Here is a 19,152-nt window from a genome sequence, read left to right as displayed (position 1 = left end):
GAAGGTACAGGAGAAAGACCCAATTTGGACTGGGGACAAGGGAGGTTTCCCTGAAGAAGGCCTGTTTAAGTTGAGCCCTTAGCTGAAGGTAGGATGCAGGTAAATCTAACTAGATCTGAATAAGACTAAGAATAGGTCTGACTAGCGAAGTGGATGCTGCAATGTGCATTCCTGGAAGCCAAAGTCTGTGCATTCAGCTGAATCCCAGTGGTCACCGGGCACCCTTCTATTTGCTCTGGTCTTGTCTATGGGCTTCCCTGGTGGCTCAGATGGTAAAGCGTCTGCCTGCAATGTGGGAGACCTGGGTTCGATCCCTGGGTTGGGAAGATACCCTCGAGAAGGAAATAGCAACCCACTCCAGTACTCTTGTCTGGAAAATCCCATGGATGGAGGAGCCTGGTAGGCTACAGTCCATGGGGTCACAAAGAGTTGGACAGGACTGGGTGACTTCACTTTCACTTTGTCTATGGTTAGGTTAACATTTCCAATCCCTTTCTTGAAGCCTTCCGCTAGCCCTGCTGCTAAATGTAAAGAGACCACTAAGAAAAGGCAGAGACACCCTTAAGACAGCCTGCTCTCACCTATGTACCTCAACATCCACTTTATGCTATGAATTCGTCCTTTATCATCTCTCCAGGGATATTCAAGTGTTTGTTCCAAAACTAGCCACTGACTCCATTGCTTAACAGAATGAAGCTGAGTAGTCCAGCAGTCAAGTCTCTTCAAATGTGACCTGACTATTTCTCCAGACCCATCATGTTTACATGGTCATCATGGACTGCCCACTCTGATTCGATCACTCACACTTTTACCTCCCTTGCCTTCTTCATACATTCATCCACTTAACCAATATTTATGGACCATCTCTCATGTTCCTGGCAATGGACTATTCACTAGCCTAATAACAGTTGACATTTAATGACTAGCTATTATGTGCTAATGGCTTTGTTCACTATTCTTTTAAACTTCAAAACAGCTATAAAGACATTGAGGCTCACAGAGGTTAATTCACTAAAACCACTTTCATGTATTTTTTTTTTAACCACAATCCATACTTAAGAAATATATCTTCTACCAAGATTCAATGTGTATATGTGAGTATACATATATGTTTATATATTCACATTCAGTATTCACACATACACTGTATGCTTCACAGAAAAGTTTCTACCCTGATTATGTGCAATGACCTCTGATATTTTACATATATATTTTCAACGAAAAAACCCATGCTTGAGAGGCACAGTTCGAAAACAGACTGCTAGATTGTGTCCTCTGTTGAATACTGAGTGTCTAGAGGGTCATTCACCACCATGAGACTGACATGCTCCAATCTTGCCTGGCTCCTCCTCCTGCTGCTTCCATGGCATTCCCTGGCCTTCCAGAAAAAAAGACACTTTCCTATGCTGTATGTTAGCTGACAGAGAGCAGCTGTCACAGTTTTATCATTATTTGTGGGGGTGACTGTCTTCCCCCAGTCTGTGAGCACTGAGGCTCTAAACAAACACATTCTCTTTGCATCTGTCTCCTCTGGACCAAGCCAGGTGACTGGCACAGAACTGGAACCAAATAGTACAAGTTTTTTAATGAATAAGAAAACATCTTCATTCAGAATCCATTTACTTTTACTTTGGGAAAACAGTTTAATAAATGTGATGGTTTGGCTCCTCGTTCAGAGTATGTTCAAGTAATCATTTGTGGCAAAAAGAGGACAGCTATTCAAGACAAGAACAATTGATGGCTGATAGCCTAATGGGCCAGAAAGCACCATTATTTCTATCACCTAAATATCTGCCAAATGCATCCGCTCTGTCCATCTCTACTGTCGCTGCAGATTCAAACTCTGGCCTCACCACTTATGGTTAGGACATTTCAGCAAGTTAATAGTCAAGCCTTAATTTCCTTCTCTGAAAAAGGCGGATGACTACTGAGTCTACCTCATAAGAGTAAATGTGAACATGCTTTGTAAAGCATAAAACTTAGTGCCTGTACACAGCAGAGGCTCAGTAAGTGACAGGTATTATTATTCATATTATTTTTAAATATAACCCACCATTTATTACCCATCTGAGTGACCCCAAGTTTTCAAACTAGCTTCCCTTGCCAGGCTCCCCTTCAAACCATGCACCATGGCAATGCTGGAAAGTGCTTCAAATCCCTGGACCATGGTTAATTCTCCTAGTGGCCACACCCTGTGGTCTCAGGGCAAATGGTTTGATGCCCTTGCCCGAGTGCACGCAGCTCCATGTCACTGTGCTGGGCTGGCCGGCTCCATCCTCCACCAGAGCCAGTTATAGCTGGTGGGCAGCCTTCCTCACTCAGCTGACTATCCAGAAACCAGTGCCCTTTTCCTGACAGCTAGTTCCAGAAATAATTGGCTGGCCATGTTACTTGGCTCAGAAAACAGAAGCCTATCAATTTCAGGCCACTCAATCAATAGCTACAATAGTGGTTAGCTCTGAGCGGTGTTAAGACTCAGCGTGCATCCTTCCCAATCTTGCAGGGTCCCTAGAGTTTGCCTGTTAAGACAGTGAGCGGGGGAGTGGAAAGAGAAGAGGGGGAGGAAGAGGAAGAGAAAAAAAGCTACATGGAGAGACAGATGTCAAGAGTCCTGTCAAGTGCCTGAATAAACTCTCAGTGTAAAGAAGGATCTTGATTTTTGTTTATTACTGGGTCAAAAGCACCTATGTGAATCACTAGCTTGATAACACTTATGCAATGGATAAATCAATCTATTAGGTTTTTTGAAAGGAGACTAGAGTCTGAAAAGAGACTATCCTATTTCCAGTTATAAAGAAAACCCCCCAGACCTTGCCCCAGATAAGGGCGTACCAGTCTTCAGCTGAGGGATTGTTGAGGAACCTTGAACTTGTATGATAAAGGCCCAATTTTGGCCAGACTTGTTCCCACCACCTACTAAGGGGCTAACAACTTGTTCTAAAGTTCATTCCAAAGGCACATGAGTTCATTTAGATATTTCACCATAATCTGACAATTCTTTGAACACCATTTCCCATTTACCCAATAGCTGAAAGCAGGATTGGTGGTGGGGCTGCAGGACCCTATCTGGAGTCATTCAGTCTGCACGTTAAGGATGAGTCTCACCAGGATCATCCTCCTATGGATATTCGTTATCAGTGGAAAATTTCTAGACAATCTATTCTATTACATGGCAGTAGAAGTCATTCATGTTAAGTCTAGGAAAATGTTATTAATACTTCAATCTTTATACAGAGGCCAGTATTAAAGACTGAGCCGAAGAAGCTTCTGTTTTCCTTAATGTGTTTTTAAGAAAACATATTACTATCTTGGAATCTTAGAAAACAGGCCTAACAGAAAATTATCATTTCTAAAATGTCCATCCACATCATTTTAAGTGAGTTTTCAAGACCTTTCAAATATTTACTTCAACATGCTATTATTTGTGGTTTATTAAGTGGGTGTTTTTCCTGGTTTAGAAAAAAATGCTATATGATGCTCTTACTTGCAAAACAGAAAATTCTTATAGAAAAGAAAAACCCACAGTGACTGTCTAAACCTTCGCAGGTCAAAAAAAATTTTTTTAAAGGAACTGATTTATGTATCGATTATAAACAATCACATTTTCCATGTAAGAGATAAAATGAATACAGAATATTTTTATGTGGTATGAATGAGGAAAAATTCTTCACTGGACAAGACAGAGATATAGCTTATCTTTAAGAATATTTAAAAAATTCTCAAGAATAGATGAAATTATACTTAGGCTTTAAGGCATATCTGGAGGAGACGCTCCACAGAAAAACAAGAGAGGAAAGCTCCCTGAATCCAACAGGCAATGACGGGTTGTCACAACTCCAAAACAGTCACTGATGGGTTAAAGGGCCATCCATGGAAAATGCATCTCTAAGTTGAAGGGTGTTAAAAGACTGACTTAGAAAGTCAAATAAGTAATGGATCAAATACAAGGAATTTCAGAAAATTAAAATGGAAGGCATTTTAAATGTGGACCTAAGCCTCCAACTGTATATCCTTTCCTTCTTCATGCAAGACAACAAATTCTGCAATGTAAGCAATGGAGACCTTAAATCCTGATGGAAAAAACAGCGTTAAGCACAAGACCCAGATCATGGTTCACCCCATCCATCAAAGAGAAGAGCAAAGAGAGAACACGAGTGCTCCAGCTACTGCAGGGGAGCGAGCCCAGCACCAAGTCCACATGAGCATGGCGCCTTGTCAGCGGGGCCTCCTGAGTACGGTCAGGACACCCACAGAACACCCAAGGCTCCACAAGCCACCAAAAGGCAAGGCACGTTTCTCCTTTGGCACATGGATGGTTTATTTTCATGTTGGCATCTGTTAAACATTCACAGAAGAACTGCCTTGTGTCTTCAGGGCGGTTCAATAAAAGATGTTTCCCCACATGTGTGAAATCATGGTCACACGCTGCACCACCTTAGCAGAGGCTCCGACTGTAAACAGAGAACCATTTCTCATGGCAAATAGGTGTCAGATTCCCATTTGGAGAGAAAAATAGATTTTAAAGAATATTCTTGTTACATTTTAATATCTTCAGTGTTTAGTTGCCTGCCTGCTTCTCTTCACAACATGAACTGCTCCAAGGAAGACAGAAACTAATGGCCCATTCAAGGCTGTAACCCAGGCCCCCCAGTGTTCTCCCAGCTGTGCTTTCAGGTTAACTGGCACAATCGCTCGCTCTCCCTTTCCTGTCACCACCGTACCCTCTATTCAGAGGCACAGACGACAGCATCTAAGTTCTCCCCACCCACCCCTATGAAGCCCTCTCAGCTACTGACATCATCTATCATCGCGAAAATCAGAGTCAGGGGAGGGACTGGACTGACTACCCAGATGGCAGATGGGAGCAAAATATTTGGCCTTTCCTTATATAATTATTTGGAGTTTAGCTGCAAAAGTCAACTTCAGTGCTGAGGGTGAAGCCAATTTTATGTGCCCCTACATGCTGGAAGAAGCAAAGAAATCACTTTTTCAGGCTTTCAACCCAGTCTCACCTCAGTCATCTGTGACTGATGCTTATGATTACTAGTATTTGCACTGAGCTTTGGAATAGGTAACTTTTCGATACAAGGTTGCATTTGACCCATGCAACAAATCCATGGGACACTCTGATCCCCATTTTACAAATGAAGAAGAATAAATTCAATTACTTGTCCAAGGTCACAAAACCAGTTAGTGGTCAATTTGTACCTAAACCCAGATTTTGGGTTCCAAATTCCCTGAAGATTAAGATGAGGAAAAGAATGCATCTAGGAGGCACTGTAGTAAGACACTGGCCAAGGCCCCATGGCCCTGGTCCTCACAGAGCTCTCCCTGGGGAAAGAGCTCCAGCAGGAACTCCTCCGGGGTCCTGAGCACTGCCTGCCTGCGCGGGACGGTGCTGGCCTATCAGGCGATGCTTCCTTCTTTGTTCTGGCAGGAAACTCGGACAGGACTCAAGGACCTACTAGGTGTCAGGCCGTTTGGAGGATATGAAAGATTAGTAAAGATGGGCCAGGGGGCCACAGGTCGGGGAGGGAGGAGGGTGAGGAGTGGGTGGCAAAAGGTTTGGAGAGCAGTGCACATGAAGACCCCAGAAGACCACGGCTGGAGACCACGGGGCAGGAGTGATGAGAGCGAGCCCAGGAAGGGAGGCTGGCTGGGTGAGGCGGCGCCCCGTGACCAAGCACAGCAAGGCCTTCCTCCAGAGGCGGAGGCAAGTTCTGAAAGGCTGGTACGAAGGGATGACATGGTGTCACCAGTCTTCTGGAGAGACCATTCTGGAGGCAGCCTGGAAAGCAGAGTGGAGGGAGCAAAGTTGACAGGAAGAGTGTCTGGGAGGTGCTGATGGAGCCTCGGGGGCCTGGGCTGGGATCGTGCCAGTGAAAGCCAAGAAAAGGAGGATGTGAGAAACTGCTGAGGGGTGGAGTCTGCAGAACAGGGTGACTAGTGCAGAGCTATAGGAGAGAAAAAGACATCAAGGATGCCTTCTAGCTTTCTGGCTTGGGGAACAAAGCAGACGGCAGTCTTTCACTGAGGTACAGACCCATAAAGCACAGGAGAAAACATGTTGTTATAAATAAGTGCACACAATACACAATGCTGAATTTACCTAAGATCCAGATGTTCTCAAATACTTTCACGGAAGAATAATGAGCCAATTACAAATGAGTGTTAACTATTAAAAACAAGCTTTAATTGGCAATTCAAAAAAATTACTGCACATACAAAAGTAACAAAACTATGCTTCTTTTAAAATATTCTAAAATTCAAACTGATGATTGTACAATGAACACAAATTGATTTTTATTGTAGTGGTATTTATTTCCCCGAGCTCTTTGGTGAACAGATCTCTAGATAGCAGACTTAATAGGAATTCAACACTAACCCTCATACAATTCCTATACTGCTATTCCCTTCATTACTGACTACCTTCCACTTGGTCCACAATCCAGCCCAGAGGCAGAGTTCTGGGGCTGAAGAAATTAGAAACAACTTCTTAGATAGTCTCTCTTGTACAGTACCTCCCATTTGAGTTTATTTTCATCTGCCACCGATTATAAAAAAGGGATCCTCAATTAAGAGTGGAGGCTAAATTAATTGCATCTGGGGGTGAGGGTAGACTGTCATGAGTGCCTTAACACGCTGATCTACTATATTTACACAACAAGGCTTGAGGAAAGGAATCTATTTTCTCTTTTTGACAATACCATTGTCCTAAAAGGCAGCATCATTTTACAGTTAGTATGCTCACGATGTAAGTGATAAGAACACCTTTACATGCAAGAACAATTAGACAGGTTGACTGGGAGATCCTTCTCTGACAACCAGGGAACCTATGAACCATCTGAGCATCTGCAGATTGACCATCACACTGAAAACTGAAAACCTCAGAGAAAGAGCGACAAAATAATTTCTGTAGTTTGCACACACACACAAAATCCCATTTCCAACTCCTTAACCATTATCTCGATGGCCTCTTCCATTTCTGTACTTACTGGTTAATCCGTTCTTGACAACTGAGTTAGGTCAATTAAGATGTACAAAAATAATTTTAAAAATTTCAAAACTGATTTTTGGTGTGAATATCACTAGGAAATAGCCAACAGCATTAAAAATTTTTCCAAAGTTTTACTTATTTCCCGCTAAATATTCTGGGGTTGTGAAGCGCATGGTTGGCCTCTGGACAGCACACTTTACTGTGAGGCTCCAGGTGCGAGCACCCCACCTCAGACTGACACTGTGTCTGTATGACTGTACAAATATTTCTGGAAGAATGTAAGACAGAAGTGGTAGCTTTAATCTGGTGCAAGAGAGAGAAACACTATGCTACAGCAAATGACTTACAATGGTAAAACTGAAAGAAGACATATCAATATGGTATGCTTTTTTTTTCCATTTATTTTTATTAGTTGGAAGCTAATTAATTTCAGAGCAAGAAATACTTTGTTCTTTGTTCTGTGCTCTGAATAGATCTGAAACTTCTGAATGGTTGTGAAGGCTGAATTATTTCCTGTCGCTCAACTCAATCTTTGCTGAGCACCTAGTATATAGAAGATGCCACTGTAGCGTAAGGTGTAGGGCATAAATAAGATTTGGTCTGGCCCTCAAGAGTTCAGTCTAACCTACAGAAAGACACTGGATTTATTTTAAGAGATCTCTTTTCTGCCCTTCCCATTAAAAAGGAAGAGAAAGATTTACCCCGTGCAAATAGAATGTGCTTAGAAATTTGATGAGTAGGGCATAAATAAGATTTGGTCTGGCCCTCAAGAGTTCAGTCTAACCTACAGAAAGACACTGGATTTATTTTAAGAGATCTCTTTTCTGCCCTTCCCATTAAAAAGGAAGAGAAAGATTTACCCCGTGCAAATAGAATGTGCTTAGAAATTTGATGAGGAATTCTATTCATATGCTGAAAAGAAGCTAACATACACCATTAAAGAGTGGGAATAAAACTATATCAAGGCAGTTAACATTTGGGATTAATAACAGAACAAAGACATATTCTATTCAATCTACTTAAAATATCTAAGTTTGAAACCTTATATTTCGAAGTACATAAGATTCTGATTCACCTTCTTATGGTAGCACACAAAAAGGACATCTAAATGCCTGAGCTCACCATTCTGCTACACACTTTTTCCAGAAAATGGCACTATTTGTGTTTATAAAAATGGAGCTACTAATAAATATCACTGTGAATATCAGATTCCAAAAATGAGAATTTTGTGATTCATCTGACAAACAGCCGTCAAGAACTAAGTTTGGCTGGATTAAATACTAAAAATACATAAAACTGCAATATTTTGTTATTTTTTTCCTTGTCCTGAAACTACAGAGTAGCTACACAACTTGTCTAGCCTAATTTTGGCACCACTGATACAGTAAAAGACAATTCTCAATTAGGTACAGTAATACTGTAGACTTTAACTACAAACCTATTTAAACAGTTGAGAGAGGAAGAAAGGTTGTCCTGTAGCTGGACAAGAATGAAGGCTGGGGGTGGGGGAACCGGATAATTCTGGGAAGCCTCACCCAGGACGCCCTCCACACGGCACGGAATGGTGCCTAAGTACTGCCTCCAGCAACAGAATGTATTTCCTAGCACATCAGTGTCTGGGAGCGGCGTCAGTCCTGCTCGCAGGCCAATCCAAAAGGGGAGGCTCTCAGCGGTTCTGCTTTCAGCACACCTCAAGGACTAATTAAATCCTCATTACTACCTTCTAATTATCCAAACACTATGGGATTACACTAAGGAAGTCCCTGCTGGCATACTAGATGAAAAGGGTTAAATAACCTAGGTTGATTTTGAGAATCCAGATCTAGTTCAGACCTTCAGAAAACCACTAGCACTAACATGAATATTTAACTAGACACCACTGTGAAAATTAAAAGGGAATTCAATTAAAAGGTTTTCAAAAAATTAATTCTGAACCTCTCTACATCTGTCCAAATAAATAAGCCTTCTTGAAACGTTTTCACCTAATTGCTAATCCAATAAACTAGAAGGGCATTTGCTAGTTTCATTAAGCTTAACGTTTTACAGAGGTTAAAAATGTGATCATTTTGGTGTTAATAATAATTATACTTATTTATCTACTCAGATGGCTATCCTATATTCCCTGCGAGAAAATAGGACAATCTACTAAGTAAGCCATTTCTTACTGCCTTTTTCAAATTTTAAGATATATATGTTAAAGATTAAGAAGTAAGGATAAAGCGAATCTAAACATGTTGGTTACAATTTTCTAGTAAAATATATTTCAGTATTTTAGGGTTATCTTAACTATTCTTCCAATGCCTTAGTTCGTATAATTCATAGTATTTGATTTTTTGGGTGAAAGCATGTTGCTATATGAGGTCTAGAGAGAAAAGATTTGGCTTAAATAAAAACCAATGACAATACTAAGCTGAAGTTTTGACGTTTTAAAAAAACAAACATATCAGTAATGAAAAAGTTAATACCAAAGAATCTGAACTAATTTTTTTTTATTCACTTAGTAAGAAGCACCACATAATATGCAAACAGGAGAGTATAAATCAAGTTTTATGCTGCAAAGTACATGAAACATAGAGGAGACAATACTTCATAAGGATAAAGAAGTCAATAGATCTCCAAAGTGTCTCCCTCCTTTCCGTAAATTCTGATGGCCATACCCACATACACCTTTGTAGATGGAAAATAGAAAACTATAGATACACTTATTTTTGCCTACACACAATGTGGGGAAATGAATTTGTGACTGCTGCCTTTTGATACACTTGACACCTGGACCACCAGGGAAAGAGGGGGTGGGCACTGCAGGGCCCCAGGTCTAGATGGAGCACGGACTCTGTGCTCAACCTCGGGACAAGGAGATGGCCTTGCTGCTGTCAGCACTGTTCGGACCCTAGGACAGCCTCAGATTTGCAAAATTCTCAACAGGGTATGTAATTTATTAATAAATGTTCTTCCTGAATGGGAATACAAAGATCAAACCCCAAAAATGACAGCAGAGCAAGACAGCAGCTTCTTGAGCCTGAAGGGACTGAGCGCCAGGGTGGCAGGTCAGCGAGGCTGACCCCACAAGGAGTGTGGGAAGGACCCAGAACACTGCACTCCACAGGAAAGCAGGCTTTCCTGAGTCTCTTGTTTTGTGCAGGTGTCTCTGGGCAAGTGAGTTTCTGGATTCTCCGCCATTAAAGTAAATCTATCTCCTATGGGTATATTGAGGAAAATGTGTATAATTGTGGAATTTTACTCTCTTATAATCTTGCTTGTTAAATAAGTGTAAAAGGAAGTGTTTAGCTTGGTTATTTTAGCACTCAGCAGTACAGAGGCTGTGCCTTATCTTGTCTATCAGGGTCCATGGTTTCTGAGAAAAAATACATTTTTAAAAATAAGATGCCAACTCAGCAATATATTTTTTTCCTCTTCTTTCATTACTTCCTTAAATAAGGGGAGAGGGTATATAAATTATAAAGGTATAAAGTAAGTTAAATTACGTGGGAATCAATACTGGGGAATTTCATAGTAAGGGTTTTCTTAGATTTACTTTGCACTATATATATTGTTGGAACATACCAAATGATGGTAAAACAAACAAAAAATGCTTTTCATTATTGTATCAAATCATTAAAATGATTATGTCATCTGCCATTAAAACACATGATCAAGTGTGATCAGGTAGGAGCTAAATATCTTCCTAGATTTAAACAAATAAAGTCATTTAAAAAAAAGTACTTGTTACCCAATTTTAGAGGAAATTTAACTCTTACATGGCAAAGCAGCATCCAAGGGATGCACGTGGGGCCTCCAGCACAGTCTCAGGGAGTCAGAAGAACATGTTCACAAAAATCAATTCAGATTTAGCAAATTATAAAAGTCATCTTTTATTATTTGAAGGAAATGGTCATTAAAACTAGAGAGGTTGTCAATTATGTATCCACTACCAGTTACCAAAATCACACGAGACATAAGAGGGGGAAAAAACCCAAACAATCAACAAGTGGTTTCCATGCAGTGACACCAGAGGAACACCCTGGGTTTTGTCTTGCAAATGTATTCATTTAGGTTAAAACTTTGATTTAACTACATTTCCTGTCATCTTGTCCTTCACATTTGGCATTCTACATTTTTACATTTCTTAAATGTCTGTCAGGTGGAAGGGGCTGAAAAGACAATGGAGAAGGTAGAAGAGGGGTTCTTTTTCAGTTTGTAGCAATAAAGGTTTATTGTAGGATTTCCAAATAAAGTACCTTTTATCTTCTGATGCTTACAAAGTAAGCAGAATTCTCCCAGTAGGAATGATGTTACAGGGTTATGGTGAAAATGAAACAACAAATATCTTCATTTTAGCTCTGGGTCTGGCCTGAGTGGGCTTTCAGCGCAGGATAATTTCCTCTATTCTTTTTTAATTCACTTCCTTGACCCAGTACCACAAGGTAGGTACAACCGATAGCCACAAAAAGGGAGTCTGGGGAAACTGCCACTGGCTTGGCTCCAGCGTTCCTTCCAGAAGCATCTGTCATGTCTCCCAGACAACAGAGCCATAGGGGAGTTAACACAGAACAAGCGATTTATAGAGACGATGTGACATACAAGACCAATTTATAGGAGGCCGCAGTGGGAAGTTTATAGAGAAACAAGTACACACATCACACAATTGTTAAAACACACTAGAGTATCATTACAAAGAAGTGGTTCTCAAGTATGGTCCCTGGATCAGCAGCATCAGCAGCACTGAGGAACTGGTCGGAGATGCAGGTTTTCTGATGCAGAATCAGAAACCTGCAGTGTGGCCTGGCAATCCGGCTTAACAAGTTCTCCAGATGGTTCTCATGCACTCCAAAGCTTAAAAACCATTACTACTCCATTATTAAAACATATCGTAGTATTTTGATAAGGGAATTAAAGTATTAACTGCACATTAAATGATAATAAAAGGTTAAATATGTAAAGGTATTAGAAATTAAAATTTCATTTTATTCCTACTAAACATTCATTTTAACACAAATGATGTATAGATAAGGGTAATCCATCTTTTTATTGGTATTACTTTCTAAATAACACATTGCTGAGTTTTTAATATGTAAAATAACTGAAACTTCATCTAATTAGAAACAAATCATCATCTTTACAACTCATACAGAAATAATTATAGACATTAGGGGACAGGAGTCTTTAAATATTAGCTACCAAGCCAGCAACTTTTGTCTTCTGGGCAAGTGAGAGAAGAGGTGGAGCGAAGGAACGTGACATCTCCATTGGGGGGGTGGTGTGGGGCAGGCAGGCAAGGCTTGATTCATGGGCAGTAGGAGGTGGTGATCAGGCACAGACTAGATGGTACGGCACACTTGTAAATCCTATCTACACTCATCCGGACTAAAATCACCATCTCCACCATCAATAAGAGTAACTTTTCCTCCAAAAGGGGGAAGTAAGACAGAAGCAAATAGATGAAGGCCTAAGGCCTCAGTCAAGGCAAGAATATATGGGGGTCAACTTGTAGAACTGAGTAAAAGGTCAGAGTCTGCAGATGCGGGACAACCTGAATGCTCAGGAAAAGCTCACACTGCTTTTTCTGGCTTGGACACGAACTAGTCTCTGAGAATGAGAAGGTCATGCAGAACCTCTACGGCCCTCAATTTCTTTATTCATAAATTGAGATGAATGGACTCTACAGTCTTCCAGGTCATCTCCATTTCTAAGATCCTATAATTCTAAAATACAAGGTTTCACTATGCATTTAAAAATTTACTGTTAAATATCATGGGAAAAGTAACTGACCAAAATAGCTAAACAGATGCACTTTACTTCATTAGGACCAATACCAAAATTGAATCATTAATAGTCATTTTTACACAGCTAGATCAAATATCAGACAGCAGTTATGTTTAAACTATACTCCCTGGTTCTATGTGGACATGCAGATTCTCTGGAGCTTGAACTGGGATTTGGTAAAACCACCCAATCTACCAGAAACCATCCTTCTTTTCAGTATTTATTGTTATATGTCAGTTCTTAGGTATTTCTTTCATCCAATGAGAAAACATAATAGCTTTTTAAAAAATGTGTATAAGGAGGTACATAGGTAAGCAAACTCATTTAAACCTTATATACTCAAAACACAAAGGTATGTAAGATATGAACTGAAGACCAACCTCTTTCCTGTGGCATTGGTGACTGGCTCAAGGCAGGATGAGAACTGGATTCTGACTGGCTCCCAGGTGGCTGAGGGGGCATCTGACTTCCTGTAAAAACACAGGAGAGGAAGTGGGGATAGGGAACCCTCTGCAATAATGTTGCAATTGTGCAAAACCAAGACACAGTTAAATGTATTTAATCTTCATGATCACAAAAGGTATTGCTCCACAAAGAAAAACATACAGCTCAAAGAGAGTTATATCTTATACTGTTTTTGTTTGTAAAACAAAGAGGAAACATGCATAAACATCTTTATCAAATCACCTCCTGAAAAGTTCAATTTTCTACTGTATGAGTTCCCAAATTCACAAATCAATCTACAAGCTCAAATCTCTTGACACACACTTCTACAATACATTTAACAAAATCCCAGACTGATGAAGTCAACTCAGACTCCCAAGTTTAAACTAGCTTCTAAGTGGGCAGGCAGCATAGTGGCCAACAACCTTTTATGAGTAATATTTACTTAATATAGCAACAACCTTTTAAGAGTAATATTTACTTAATCTAGCAATAAAAAATTACTTCTAAAAAACTTCTAAGTCAATCAGAGATTCAACAAAAACTTAAACGGAAAGCTCAATTAAAAGACACAACTATAAAATATAGTATACATTATCACTAAAGAAGAAACACTACTCTGCATCTTTTAATCTTTATTGCTAATACAGCAATAGTGTCTATTTACCAACTATTTGATTTCCATTTAATTTTTGCTTTTTGTCTTTTCAAACTATAAGGTAAGCGCCATGAGACAGGAATCAAGTTGTTTACTCCTTTAGTCCCTCCATCAGCATAACAAATAATTAATAAATCTTTGTTATTTCATGGTCCTTAATATGACAATAGGAATTAAAGCAAAACACTTTAATTAACTTTATTAAAATAAAACAAAAATTTTTATTTTATTAACTAAAGACAGATAGTGAATTACATGAGGTCTAGAGACATGATTTTTTAATTTAAGAACAATCAGCTCACTTTCTGCCTCAGAAGTATAGATACATTTCTGAGAGTACAAGTATTACAGAGTAACAAAGGCAGTTGAATTTAGCATAATCCTCAAAGCACTGTTTAACCATTCATTTACTCTTAAGACATCTGCAGTAAATTAGTATTAGTACCAAATAAATAAAGCAAAAACACTTACATTTTGGGTAAAAACAACTTCAAGGGTAAACACTGCCATCAACTTGGCTACAGATAGACTAAAGTTGCTGTGTGTCCACTCAGGGTCATGTGCTTCCTATGAAATACCCTACGGCCCCTAAGCTCCAGTCCATTTAGAAATTTAAAGCACTCTGCAGCCAAATACTGACTTTTTAAAATGTCACTGGGGAATCAGTTGCAGTAAGATAGTAAGTGCTGACATTGTAATGATTGTTTCTACATAACAGACTGAACTCACAGACTCATGACAGTAAGAAACACAACAGCAGCAATTCCATGTTAATACAGGGCACCTCTGCTTACACTTTACCTGCCCCAGGCCCTGCTCTTATATGCCATATTTCAAGTAAACGTAAAAAAGGCTGTAAGGATGCTCATGAATTCACAAAAAACTGCCATATCCAAGCAGCACTAGTGGTGTCTGGTGACTTTCTAAAAGATCTCTCTTTAAAGCGATGAGTTATCTACTCATTTGCTAAATCTGTCTTTTAAAGTCTTTTAAACAGTCTTTTCATGGTAACGATAGACTTGCCCAAACTGTTTTAAATTCTCCATTTGCTTTCAATCCCTGTCTTTCCATCAGTAGTTTTTTTTTTTTCCCCATTTATTTTTATTAGTTGGAGGCTAATTACTTGACAATATTGTAGTGGTTTTTGCCATACATTGACATGAATCAGCCATGGATTTACATGTATTCCCCATTCCGATCCCCCCTCCGACCTCCCCCCTCTACCCCATCCCTCTGGGTCTTCCACCAGCCCCTACATCGATAGTTTCATAGTTACTAAGAAATAACTTCATCTCCCATTAGCATAGGTATAAGCAAAGTCACAGCAGATGACTGTGACATGATCAGAAAACACGTTTGAGAAACATAATACAGATGATCCATTTCTGTCCAGTGACCATATAAAGAAGACAATTCAGAGCTTTTTGAACCAACTGAAATGACTGAACACCTCTCGAATCATAGATTTCTATATGCCATATATATGATGTTAAAGAAAACCTTTTAAACAAAGTGTGGTAACTACTTTAAAAGAGAATGTTTTCATATGTAGCAAATTCACGAGAAGGCTTTAACAGTAAAACTGAGTGTTTAAAGAAAGTCTCATTTTCTCCCTAGTCTGTGTCTATGATGATGGAAGCACAACGTGGTGATGTAAACACTATCTGTGAGATAGAACAAATTCCACCACTTCACATGGAGGTATTCACTCTTCAATGGCTACGTACACAATACTGTCCAAAATTTTTGGTCCAACAAACTAAAAAATGAAACATCTTAAATGACCTTAATGTCTGCTTTTGCCAACTTAAAATTCTAAGCACAAGTTTGTATTAAAATTTTTTACAGAAGAGCGCTTATGTGTAATTAATTTAAGACTCAGAGTAAAGCTACAAAGCCAGTACAAGAGGGCTGTGCTCAGTCGTGTCCAACTCTTTGCCAGACTCCTCTGTCCATGGGCTTCTCCAGGCAAGAATACTGGAGTGGGTTGTCAGTTCCTCCCCCAGGGGATCTTCCCAACCCAGGGATCGAACCCGCATCTTCTACATTTCTTGCATTGGCAGGTGGATTCTTGACCACTAGCACCACCTATGTAAGGGGCTGTTGTATATTCCTTAGCCCACCTCTCCTAGTGATCACATCTTATAGAACCTTTATATAATTATCAAGAGGAACTTAAAATGGTAAGAAATTACTAAGATATTTGAATTTTACCATTTTTTTCCAGTCAGTGCTTCTTTTTTCATTCTAGCGTCTCATATTGCATTTAGTTGTTATTTCTCCTCTTCAGTCTAATCTGTCTTTCCTCATATTTATGACCTTGATGCTTTTGAAGAGTTCAGATCAGTCGTTTCTAGAATGTTCCTCAATTTGGCTTAGTCTGTTATTTTGTCAGGACCGAAGCAAGGTAATGCATTTTGGGACGTGTACAATGAAAGTGTTGTGCCCTTTTCAGTTCATTCTACCAAGAGGTTAATGTCACTGATGTTTCATTTGTGGTGACTTTTGCCTTGATTACTTGGCAAAGCTGTTGTCTACCAAGCTCCAATAAAAAGTTACTGCATTTCTGCTCTTTGTAGTTGATGAGTATCTTAGGGGAGATATTTGAGACTCTGCAAATCCTGTGTCTCCTCAATCTTGCACCCACTAATTTTAGCATCCATTAGAGAACCTTGTCTGCAGCATTTATTACAGTGGTGCTTGCTAACGATAATATTTTGTTTCCCTCTTTCCTTCCACATTTGTGAATGGGAATTACTATGAGGAAGAATAATCTTTTCTTCTCCATTTCTTCATGTATTTATTAGACTGCCTCTATTCATATGGACTTGATATGGAAGACACATCACAGAATGATTTCCAAAGAGTCAAATTCTTATGTAATTTCCACCTTTTCACTGAGGGCAGAACCTGTGTCTTGGCTTCTAATAAAAGAATATAACAGAAGTGATGGGATATCATTTCTAAAATTATTCTATATGGCAAAGTTAAAGGGATTTTATAGACGTAATTAAAGTCCATAATCAGTTGACTTTGAAATAATCAGAAGGGAAGTAACCCTGTGAGGGCCTGATGCTAAGAGAGGGCTTAGGCCTTCTGTAAGGATGCTCTTGATGGCCTTGATGAAGTACACCTCTACGATGGGAACTGAGCCGCACGGCTAGGACAGGCAGCCTCTGGAACTTGAGGGCCTCACTTCTACAACCACAGGAAACAAATTCTTCCAAACAGTCTGAATGAGACTAGAAGCACAGTATGCCCAAGCTGAGCCTCCAGATGAATATGAGACAACCCAACACTTGGACCAGAGCCATCTGACCCTGAGAGGAGGACCTAGTGAGGCTGTGACTGGACTCGTGACCATGGAAAATGTGAGATTAATAAATTCGTGTTGTTTTATGCTGCTAAACTGTGATAATTTGCCATACTGAACAGAAAATTCACACACTCATGGATTAAAATCCAACTGTGCCATTATTTTGTTGCTCAAATTGTTTCAGCTTTGACCATTAGAAGCTCCTTCAAATCTTTATTTTTTAGAAGTCACAAGGTATTCCAGGCTCATCTTTTATTTTCCTTGCCCCAGTCCTATAATCAATCACTTCTTCTTAGAGCTCTGGTTCTTTCTATTAGAGAATGGTGTTAAGAGACTAAAATCTGGGCATTGGGCCTGCTCGTTATTTCTGGGGAGTTACTGCTTCCAGCCTCTCTCAGTGAAGAGAGTATGCACACCAATGTGCACATACACACTCTATACCTCAGTGTGTGCGTGTGTAAAAGAGTGTGGGGCTTCCTTCGTGAGACCTGGTTTCAATCCCTGAGTTGGGAAGATCCCCTGGAGAAAGAAATGGCAACGCACTCCAGGGTTCTTGCCTGGAAAATTCCATGGACCGAGGAGCCTGGTGGGCTACAGTCCATGGGGTTGCAAAGAGTCAGACACGACTGAGCAACTGAACACACACACACTATTGTATTTGGTTAGCTAGTATTTTCCTTAGAATTTTAACACTAGGAGAGGCTTTGAGGGAATTTTTCTAATTAAAAATAGCTTTTAAGAACTAAATCAAAATAAGCATCAATTAAACATTTGAAAGAACAAAACATTAGGATTTTAGTTTATAACAAAACTGAGAGAGACAGGCTAATAAGTATACTTTTGCTTAATTAGCACACATCTAGTAATGTATCGGAGAAGGCAATGGCACCCCACTCCAGTACTCTTGCCTGGAAAATCCCATGGACAGAGGAGCCTGGTAGGCTGCAGTCCATGGGGTCACCAAGAGTCAGACAAGACTGAGTGACTTCACTTTCACTTTTCACTTTCATGCATTGGAGAAGGAAATGGCAACCCACTCCAGTATTCTTGCCTGGAGAATCCCAGGGACGGGGGAGTCTGGTGGGCTGCTGTCTCTGGGGTCACACAGAGTTGGACACGACTGAAGTGACTTAGCATGCATGCATGCAGAGTAATTTATAACTTACAATGGGTGGCTTGAGACATGAATATATTACAGCCTGGTATACTTCATAGACCAAGATGGTGGGGCAGTCAGTACTCACAAGCTTAAGTTCTATTTCTTATAGGCAACACAGTCTTAATATTCCCCATAGTTCTTATCTTACTTCTCTGTATCATTTGTCCTATTCTCACCAGAATGTAAATTCTATGAGTACTGAGAACTCTGTTTTTTTCCCCTACTATATCCTTTGAACCAAACATTCAATAAATATTTGTTGATTAAATAAATGTGTGGCTGATTACGCCAGAAACCAAGTGCAGACTAATAGTTAATTAGATCTTTATAAGTTATCAGTAAATATGTAGTTTTATCTTATTCCAGAGTAGGAATAGGCAACCGTTTTCCTATAAACTGCCAGATAGTATATATTTCAGGTTTTGCAGGCCATATGTTCTCTGTCTCAACTATTCAACGCAGTTGTTGTAGTGCAAAAGAAGCCACAGACAACATGTAAACAAGAGCAGCATAAATAAAACTTTATTTACAAAAACAGGTGGCAAGCTGGATTTGGCCCAAAGGTGGTAGTTGCTGATCCCTATTCTAAACTACAATATCATTAAAGAAACATTCAGGAACACTTGCTCAGAAAGTCAGTAAATATCAAATGGCATTTATTAACAACAGTGATGACTTAGAAAGCCAGTACACCCTCCAAACTTAGTAAAGAGGCCTACATAAATAAATGCCAGTAAGAATTTCATTTGTGCCCTCTTCCAAATCAGATCTAGTGTATAGGGTGCCCTGGATTCCTCAGCACTTAATTCAAGTGC

At 39.7% G+C, this 19,152-nt stretch overlaps 1 protein-coding gene across 1 annotated transcript in view; it reads right to left on the bottom strand.

Annotated features, from left to right (window-relative positions):
- ARID1B (AT-rich interaction domain 1B) overlaps positions 1–19,152 on the bottom strand; it is a 410,724-nt gene that overhangs the window by 80,320 nt on the left and 311,252 nt on the right. The window contains exon 6 of the mRNA XM_043887975.1: positions 13,141–13,230. Coding sequence (XP_043743910.1) covers positions 13,141–13,230 — 90 coding nt within the window. The remainder of the gene's footprint in view (positions 1–13,140; positions 13,231–19,152) is intronic.

Source organism: Cervus elaphus, chromosome 26 (genome assembly GCF_910594005.1).
Source record: "Cervus elaphus chromosome 26, mCerEla1.1, whole genome shotgun sequence".
Taxonomy (NCBI): Eukaryota; Metazoa; Chordata; class Mammalia; order Artiodactyla; family Cervidae; genus Cervus; species Cervus elaphus.
This window is presented reverse-complemented; position numbering and strand designations above follow the sequence as displayed.